Genomic DNA, 10,053 nt, shown 5'->3' with positions numbered 1-10,053 from the left:
TTATCATCATACCCTTTGGCTAAAACAAAAAAAGTATGTAATACAACATTATAACAACTCCATGAACACAAGTTGTTCATGGTTTCAACAAAATATTTTCATAAGTTCAAGAACATCATCATTTTTCGGTTTTGAGAAGAAAATGAGTTAGAAAACGTTTTAGAAAATTTCAACGGTTGAATATGTTCTTGACATACTCATGAACGACATACTTAAATCTCATCAACATCCATTGGTTGAATGTTGAGAGATCAAGGATTGAAGATGGAAGAAACAAATGAGAGAATGAGAGGAAAATGAAGAGAGATTCACCTTCTCTTTGAAAATGCAAAAGTGACTGAGTGAAGTGTGAAGTGTGAGAGTTTAAGGAGAGAAGGAAATCAGATTTTCTCTAGGCAATGATGAAAAATCTCATAGGGTGGCTAATGATGAGATTGAGTGATGTGAGGTTTACTTTATGGAAGTCAACTTTCACATCTCAATGCGAAATGACCACTTCGCGGACACGTGTGATAAACACACCCGAGTATTATCGGACAATACTCGATCGGGTATTATAAATCGCCCGATCAATATCCGATTAGAATTTCGGATTTCGGCATTCCGAGTGAAAAATATTTAAAAAGTAGGTATGGGTGTATTCGGGGTCTATATTGACTCTAAATGAAATTACGAAGCCAACGGCGCGATTGGAATTCGATTCCGAGTTTCGGAACTCAAAAAAATCACTTTTTGAGCCGTACCGGGTCGATTTCGGCCCCGACAGTGGTTCAGAACCGACTGTCTCCGAAAATTACCAATATTTACCAAAAAATAGGAAATAAAATTTTAAGACTAAAACTCAACTAGAGTTTTGTCTAATTATTTACCGAAATTTCCCAGAAATTCATTTTTGAATATATAATTAATAAAAATATTAATAAAATCTTATAATTCAAAACCGTAAAATTCGCGGTGTTACATATGTAGTACGAAGTAAGTGGCTTTGCTTACAATGTTTACATCATTATTGACAAAATCATGATTGTTTTTATTTTACAAGTCTCACACTATTGCATTTGCTTTTGAGCATCTTTACAACCTGAAGTTCCAACTTCATTGAGTGTTGAAACTCTAGTAATAAATCTTTTATATCGACATGATTTCAGTTCTTCTTTACGGATAGCTAGACTGCTCGATTACTTGTTTTGATTAATTTTCACAAAAGATTATACAATTATTCATTAGTGTAAATTCATAAAAATAAATCATGCACTACTATATGAAGGATAATGGACGAGGTAGGAAAATGTATTGATATTAACATATAAAAGTACAAATTGAAGGAGTTTTGGGACGAGGTATATGACATCTCTTTCAACTTTCCATAACAATGATAACATTAATTTCCATTCGCCAAGATTCAGACTTCGTCAAATTTTTGTCTCCTCAAAAATTTTGCCCCAGTATCTTGCCAAAAACGCAATTGTTCAACAGATTTGCCCTTGCGTCTTGCTATGAATTTATTGGAAGAGAATGATCGTCCAATGAATTGTCTTAGTATCTTGCTTAGGAATCTGAAAGTTGTGAATCACTTAATGACCATGCTCTGGGACCTTTGCTATAAATTTATTGGAGGAGTCTGCTCATCTAATAAATTTGCCCTAGTATCTTGCTTTGATGTCTTCTTGAGTGATGACTCTTCCAATTGAGAACGACTTTCTTCGATAATAATCCCTAACTTTTGCTTAGGCCGCCCTTTCAGGTTTTCAACTTAACGGGATGTTCTTTTTTTTCTCATTTTTACTTGTTTGAAATATTGGTGTAATGATCACTTTGTGCGAGTGTTGGTTTAATAACATGAATGCATTTGAAACATTTTCTCTTTGGAGTCAGTTTGATTTTTACCCTAGCGTGGTTCTAAACAAATTATTCATCAACAAAGACTTTCTTGGGCTTGAATCGTGGCCTGGCTAAATGGTTTTCAAGAAAATAGATATAAAGGCTCAAACCGTATTTCCCTTCCCTCTACATCTCTTTTTCTCCAAAATCTTATTTCCAATTATTCTTCTCGTGATATTATTGCTTCATTTTTATTATTGATACAAGTGAGGGTCTAATGTGTTTTTGTCCTAATTTTTGCCTAAGATCTCTTAAAGATCTTAGCGGACCTTTTTTCATTTTTATTTTATTTTTAAATTTCTAGACTCTCACTATTTGATTAGAAGCACTATTGTTTTTGAATTTCGAGGAACATTTGAAAAACTACCCTTCCTCGGTTATTAATGTTTTTTCAGGATTTTTTATTTTAGTAATTGATCATCCTTCATAAAGTCTGGGCTAAAATGGGGCGACTAGGGATATCTTCATAAGTGTTTAGGAATTAAAACAAAACCTTGTGTCATCGGAAACAATTATATGAGACTTCACACCTTATAGGAATTTGTCTACATCATTCTCCATTTTCGCTTAAACCATGCATGCAATTTTATAAATAATGATTGTGTTCATTACAATAATATTCCTAAGAAATTGAGTTTTTCTTTTCTCTCCTTTTCGTTTCTCTTTTTTTTAGGAAGTCGCCTCGAGCATAGTACCTCTTCACTACATCAGAATTTACGGAGAGACGAAGGTCTTCTCCGTCCATGTTGGTCAGAATGAGAGCTCCTCCCGAGAAAGCTTTCTTCACCACATATGGGCCTTCATAATTGGGTGTCCACTTTCCCCGGTGATCCTTTTGAATAGGTAAAATCTTCTCGAGTACTAGATCACCTTCCCTGAATGTTCGAGGGCTTACCTTTTTAGCATGAGTCCTCATGATCCTTCTCTGGTATAGTTGACCATGACATATGGCTACCAACCTTTTTCCTTCAATAAGATTCAACTGATCATGTCGGGCTTGGACCCATTCTACTTCTTCTAATTCAACTTCAACAAGCACTCTTAATGATGGGATTTCAACTTCTATTAGTAGCACTACTTCCATCCCATAAATGAGACAGTAGGGTGTTGCCCTAGTTGATATGCGGATAGAAGTCTGATAACCATGAAGTACAAATGGTAACATATCATGCCAATCTCTGTAGGTCACTACCATTTTCTGGACTATCTTCTTTATATTTTTATTTGCTGCCTCCACTGCTCCGTTCATCTTAGGTTTGTAGGGCGAAGAGGTGTGATGTTTGATTTTGAATTCCTCACACATCTCCGTCATCATCTTGTCGTTGAGATTGGTGGCATTATCTGTGATAATCTTCTGAGGTAAATCATAGCGGCAAATCAACTCCTTGTTGCTTTGAAACTTTTGTACACTTTATTTTTGTAATCAGGTCGGACAAAAGTGAGTGTTCACAACCATCCACATGGTGACTAAGAATTTGCAGACTCGCCTACATCATTTGAGTCTAGTTCTTCAAAACATATTTGAGATGTTGAACATGAATTGGGAAGTGCGTGTACAACACACTTTCAGAGAGACAAACATGTTGGTTGACTTCTTAGTTAAGATTAGTGTTAGATATTTTATCGAACAGCAAGCGCACCATATCGTCCAAGCAGTAAAATCCGATAAAGTACTAGGATATCGTCATCAGGGAGCAAAGTGGATTTACACTAATTCCTACAAGAATTAGTTGAGCAACTATTTACACGAATTTGTTTGATAATTTGATAATAGTTTTGTATCAATGTTGAATTAAAATAAAAGGTTAACTGTGAATTTAAAAGAGTTGGGGTCGAAATTCATCATCTTTCCCTTTTGACATCCATAGATTCAATTTCAAGCAACTTGTGAATTTACTGATTCTGGTGCACATTTTCGGCAATTCATTTACATCAATTCCTTGAGTGTAAAATCCTTAGATAATCACTCAATTACTAATTCCTTGGCTAATTGACTGATTAACTAGCATTAAAAACAATGTAAAAAAATTCATACATCATTATCCATTCCTGAAATAATGATGTATGAATGAAGATAATCCAAATCATGTGTCAAATTTAACTTTCCAATTAAACTTGAACCCAAGAACAAGAATTTAGTAGCTAATTAAACTCATGCATTAAGAACGGGATAAACTTCCCAAAATCAAATAACAATTACATTAGAACTGAATCCAGAAGTATAAGGTAAGAAGATTACATTTCAAATCCCAACAACGAAGAACTAGCCACTCATCATTGCCATTACAACACTCTGATCCTGAGAAATACAAGAAATTCTGGATCTAAAGTCGTTCCCACGACTTCTCTCTTCCTCCCTAGTGTTTCTCTCTCTAAAATCGTGTGAAAAAGCTTGGAAAATGGTTGGATATCACCCCTTTGCTTTTCGTAACCACCTATATTTGTTCCAGATTTTTGGTTTCTCGCTCGAGCGACAGATCTCTTGCTTAAGCGATAGATCTCTCGCTCGAGCGAGAGAATCAGAGTTTTGAACCTGTCTTTCTCGCTTGGGCGAGGTGCTCTCGCTTGAGCGAGAAAGACACATAAACTTTGACATCCAAAAGTGAGAATTGTCACTTGAGCGACAGTCCCCTCGCTTGAGTGAGGGACAAGCAATGATTTAAGCATTTTTCCTTGAATTAGCAATTGTCGCTTGGGTTAGGGATCCAGAGCTCCTTTACACAAATTCCTTCAATTTCCATCTTTTCTACTCCTCATTCTCCTACAATTGACACAAACACATGTAAGGTCCTTAAATAAGATTAATCACACTAGATTATTTAGAGTTGTGCATGAGTTTCATCATAACTATACCATAAGTGCCCAAAATTTATATGAATTTTCTTCACAACATGACACTTAACAATTAGATTGAACCATAATGATTCTCATATTTCTTGGGACTCGCCACCTATAGAAGCACGCTACATCCTGCAAATGGACTTATACCCTATCTTGTAGTTTTCTTTTTTCTTTTTTCCTTTTCCGATGTACCAAAAACAAAAGTCTTGGGATAAAAAAATGCTAATAAAACTTTGCAACTGCCAATTTGGCTGGAATAATGCTATAAAATCGTTAGAAGGTGAGAATAACTTTCTTAAAAACAAAGATTATAATATAATTTTACATTATTATTTATAACAAATTGGATACATAAAATACCACACATTTAATACAATGTATGCCAATTTAATTTCATACCCAGTTTGAGATAACATGATATGAAGTAATTTAAGGGCATTTGTGTCTTCCACCATGAGTAGTAATATTGGCATAGCATAAACATTCCTCATAGTTACCATAAGTACCCGAAGGCACACAATTACATCGTTCACAACAACTTCCACACGCTCGATTACATAAATTTGGCCTTGATGATAATTGGCACCTCCCATTGCAAGCAGCATGACAATCTACATTAGCAAAAAAATGTTGTACTCACTTCAATTTATTTACAATAAAAAAGCAAACACAATTTATTATTCAATAGAAGATTTTGATAAAAGAATGTGTACCAATCGCTGGGGGTAGAGGGCTAGGACTTGGGTTTTCCACCATGTTGTTGATTACCTGATAAAAAAGAAAAAAAACACATAATGGTACATTTGAAGTTTTTTTCTTTCTTGTATATAGATATTGATTTCTAAATTATAAAACATTGGGTAGGGAAACAAGAGTAGAATTATAAAATATGAAGTAAATTGTTATGATATAATTTAACTCAGGGAAGATGGTAAATGTACCATTGTTGTATCTGATTCAACAAGGTGAAGAGTAACTAGGCAAATGAGGAATGGAGAGAACCAAGTCTTAGAGATGGCCATGATTTGAGTTGAAGATTGAAGTTTTTTTCTTTCACCTGGAATTAAGGCTTTTGGATTTGTATCGCTGAAGAGAGAATGCAGTTGTATTTATAGACTACTACGGACACGTAAGATTTAATTTGAGGGGGTATAATTGTTCTTTCAAATTTAATATAGAGTAAATTACACTAACACCCTCTGAGTTTTAGTTAAATTATACAAATCATCCCTTACTTTTCTAAACTTATACAAACCTCCTCTAGTTTTGTACTTTCATTAGACTGACCACCTCTGTATAATAAATAAGTGTAATTTTTAAACAAAAAATGTGATAAATGCAATTAAGTTAAACAAAACATGATATATTGTGTAGACAAGTCTAAATAATATACAAATCAATGTATCTTTATTATTTTTGGTTCGCTACACTACATTATAAGAGTGATTTAAACAATATTTCTTTATAATTATTGATGCATTTTGTAACAAAAAAATAATAAAGATACATTGATTTGTATATTATTTAGACTTGTCTACACAATATATCATGTTTTGTTTAACTTAATTGCATTTATTACATTTTTTGTTTAAAAATTACACTTATTTCTTATACATGGGTGGTCAGTGTAATGAAAGTACAAAACTAGGGGAGGTTTGTGTAAGTTTAGAAAAGTGAGGGGTGATTTGTATAATTTCACTAAAACTTAGGGGGTGTCAGTGTAATTTACTCTTTAATATAAGGTAGGTGTGGCCAGCTGGACATGTCAATGTGGCATCCTTTGTTGAAAAAAGTTAATTCGTTAACCTAACTTTAATGATGAATAAATAAAAGTAAGAAATTGAGTATGAGTCGCACTTCTTGGGAGAGACAAGCATAAACTTTGAAAATGATTATTTTCTTATCTAAAAATGTATGGATACCCTTATTAATACTAAAAATATTTTTATAGCTAGTGAAATTTGATTATTTACAAAAGTTATTTTCATTAATTATTGACATTTTTCCATCTCATAACCAATTAAAAATAAAAGTAAGGATTTAATAGATATATATTGATAGTGTAAGTGTTTTTACATTGTTATCAAATCATTCATAATTGATTTATTAACCACTATTGACTATCAAACAAAAGTAATACAAATCAATGGTGAATAATGTGTTGACTGTATAAAAAACTTACACAATGCACAAATTTTAGTTCAACATGTATTTAAATCATGCTTAAGAAAATGAAATAGGTGAAGGTAGTTACTAGTCTCAATAGCTTTTGTCAATCTTAAAAACTATTATGTATTTTGTTAATGATAATAATAAAAGTGTTTAACATATATATGCAAAAGGACAAGAATGTATCATAGTTTACTCCCAAAATTTGACAACTAAGTAGTACCTTGATATATTTTTTAGGCCTTATTTAGGATATCATCCATATGATTGACTAATTTTCTTTGTGATATTGTGATTATTCTCTCCTACTAAGTGTTGCTGTTATAGATTTAACTTCAATTTTTAATCTAATATGATAGATGGAAATCTAACTTTGAGTAACCACAAAACCAACTCATTTTCAGTGTACCACCCTTTAGGGTTCTCTTCAATGTACCCTCCATCAATTTTTAATAAGGTAAAGACAAAATTTAGTAATTTTTAATATATTTTATTAAAAAATAATTTAAATATAGGCCATTAAAAAATTCTTTATAAAATATCAGTATTTTCATCTAGTACCGAACCTGGAGAGAATCTTTATTTAATACCTAGATATGTGAGTGAAGGTTTAATTGAGAAAAAAATGTAAAAACAAAGATAATAACATTTTTAAAACTGGAAACGCATTTAATTTTTTGTTGGTTGTCTAGTCTAGTCTTTATATTTCCATTTTGAACGAAAGTAGAAAATGAGGGTAAAAATATGATTAGGTAATTATATGTTTCATTTTGATCACACGGTGAACCTTCATCACCGAATCAAGTTGAGACATTGATGGTGACCATTGATAGAAGCGCAATACTAAAAATTGGCATCATTTATTTCAGTTTCACACTTAAAGTTCCTATGCTCGATGACCACCATGAAGGACGATGGTGCAAAATTTGATGGGATGAATGGTCCATGCTACCTGCAAATTAGAGAGAGAAATATACCAAAAAAAGAGGTGGAGGCCAGCTTAACACAACCAAATTGGCAAGAACAGTTACGAAGTATATATGACTATAGGTTAAAATTGGTGTATTTATTATTAGCACAATGTGTAAATATAGCACGACTCAAGTGTTCAAACTCCTGCTCATGATGTGGCTGCAATATTGTGATTGTGATAATTGTTGTAACTATATTATATTGCAATTGTTGCGTGATACTAAATTACAGTGATGTGATCGCGTACTAGGCTACAACGTAACCGTAACGAGCTGCAACGCAACTACATTAAGTCGCATAGATGACAAAAACTTATTTTTATTTACTAAATAATTCACACTGTACTGGTCAGAATCTGCATCGCACCAACCGTACTAATAACAATCACAGTAACCATGATCGCAACCACAATTTAGAACACCGCAATTACAATAACTAATTATTTCTGATTCAAATTTGTATGGGGCTTTATTTGGAAGTGAGGTTTTGGAAGGGAATGGAAGGGAAGTGGTAGCTTTGAAAAGCCTTCCCCTTAGTTGGGAGTTGGATGAATGAGAGATGAAGGTTTTGCAAGGTTTCTTAAACCCTCCAAAACCCTTCATATGTTTATTTTTAAAGTTCCCCCAATTTAGGGTTTTTTAGAGGTAAAATGTCAAAATAACTAAATATTTTTAATAATATTATATAATTATACATTATTGTCCTTTTCTCATTGTTAATTATATTTTTAAAGGAAAAAAAAAAAATTCTTACATTATCATTAATTTATCCTCCTCATCTAAATTTCATACTCCCAAACAAGATATGGAAAATTTCTTTCACTTTCCTTTCCCTTCCTCCCCTTCCTAACCTTTGGTCCCTCTCATTTCTTTTCTCTCTTAACTCCCAAACAAAGTTTTAAATTCTAGCTTGTGTGGCACGATCTAATTGGTGGAATACAATAGTTTGAAGAGTTCAGGGTTGAACCAAGACTTAAAAAAAAGTACAATGTTGATTTGTTAGTCTGATTTTTTTATCAATAAATCTCCTTGTCATTTGGACCAATGACTAATTTTTTTCTAGACATTGTAGGATGGGAAATAATTCTAAGAGAATATAGATGTCGATTACATGTCAAGTTGGGGCATGGTGATGAGCACGTGTGTGTGAGAGCCATCAACATTGAGATTTGGGAAAATGACTTGTGTTTTGTCATGCATGCTACATTCTTTGTTTCTTTTGTACCTGATGAATATGAGTAATTCAGTATGCTATGCGTATATTGGTTTACAGCTAATTTTTGGTCCACTTGAACTCTTGGTTTGCATATAAGCCACTTGCGATACTTGGTTAGTTCTGGATATTGCCACTGTGTATAAGAAGTCTCATACAAGTATTAAGTATGAGTTAAAGATATATAATATCACTCACTTGTACAACTAATGGTTTAATTTAAGTTCAGTTATATGGTTTTTCCACATAAGAACTTAATGAATGAAGATCATTTGTTCATCTTTTTGGCCGCATCTACAAGTTATAAAAATAATTTTTATATTATTAGTGAAAATCGGGTTGGCTAGAGATAAGAAAATATGATTTATTTTTTTGATAAGTTATCATTGATCCACTTTAATGCATGGATGAACAGTAGAGAGAAAATTAATGCAACAAGTTTAATTAGTTCTTTTAAAAAAATAAATTCTAAATTTAAATTTCAATATAATTAATTTAAATTATAGTATGCAAAATTATCTTGAACAATTTCCCAAGACATTTGGAAATTCAGATACAGATAATTCTATCCTCACATGTTCAAACAATACAAAACTTAATACACATCTATAAATATTTATAACAAGAAATTAATTTAGAAGTCATTGGAACAGGAGTACCACTTATTCTCCTAATTTTATTTTCTCTTAATTAATAAAGTTTTTCATTGCTATACATATATAAAATTAACAAACATTGAATAATAATTCTCTTTCTATTATCTATAATAGTACCACAGTAAATTAAATACAACAGTTGAAGAAAGTAAAATAACTGTGACAAATTCACAATGCTATTATTAAGTTGTTACATACACTTTAAAACACTCATCAGTGATTCAGCACGTACTGAACACATTTATTTTACACGCCTTTATTCTTCAGTGCAATATTACCAACATATTATGCGATTAATACGAAGCAATATATATATATATAT

At 32.2% G+C, this 10,053-nt stretch overlaps 2 protein-coding genes across 3 annotated transcripts in view; both read right to left on the bottom strand.

The window, feature by feature from the left end:
• LOC109358079 (gibberellin-regulated protein 1-like) lies at positions 5,126-5,820 on the bottom strand. The gene is made up of 3 exons (XM_019602151.1): positions 5,664-5,820; positions 5,436-5,490; positions 5,126-5,333 (listed from the first exon to the last, which is right to left on the bottom strand). The coding sequence occupies exons 1-3, from the start codon at positions 5,742-5,744 to the stop codon at positions 5,152-5,154; spliced, it is 318 nt and encodes a 105-aa protein (XP_019457696.1). The 5' UTR covers positions 5,745-5,820; the 3' UTR covers positions 5,126-5,151.
• The window catches only part of LOC109357753 (gibberellin-regulated protein 1-like), a 1,440-nt gene continuing 1,262 nt past the window's right edge, over positions 9,876-10,053 (bottom strand). For both annotated transcript variants that reach the window (XM_019601793.1, XM_019601794.1), the window contains exon 5: positions 9,876-10,021. The gene's annotated coding sequence lies outside the window, so the exon portion shown is untranslated. The remainder of the gene's footprint in view (positions 10,022-10,053) is intronic.

This window comes from Lupinus angustifolius, chromosome LG10, assembly GCF_001865875.1.
Source record: "Lupinus angustifolius cultivar Tanjil chromosome LG10, LupAngTanjil_v1.0, whole genome shotgun sequence".
NCBI classification, from domain to species: Eukaryota; Viridiplantae; Streptophyta; class Magnoliopsida; order Fabales; family Fabaceae; genus Lupinus; species Lupinus angustifolius.
This window is presented reverse-complemented; position numbering and strand designations above follow the sequence as displayed.

Coding starts and splice junctions, on each gene's coding strand:
- LOC109358079 (XM_019602151.1), bottom strand. CDS start 5,744: ATGGCCATCTCTAAGACTTGGTTCTCTCCATTCCTCATTTGCCTAGTT. Junction 5,491..5,663: donor TTGAATCAGATACAACAATG/GTACATTTACCA, acceptor CTTTTTTATCAG/GTAATCAACAACATGGTGGA. Junction 5,334..5,435: donor CCCTCTACCCCCAGCGATTG/GTACACATTCTT, acceptor TTGCTAATGTAG/ATTGTCATGCTGCTTGCAAT.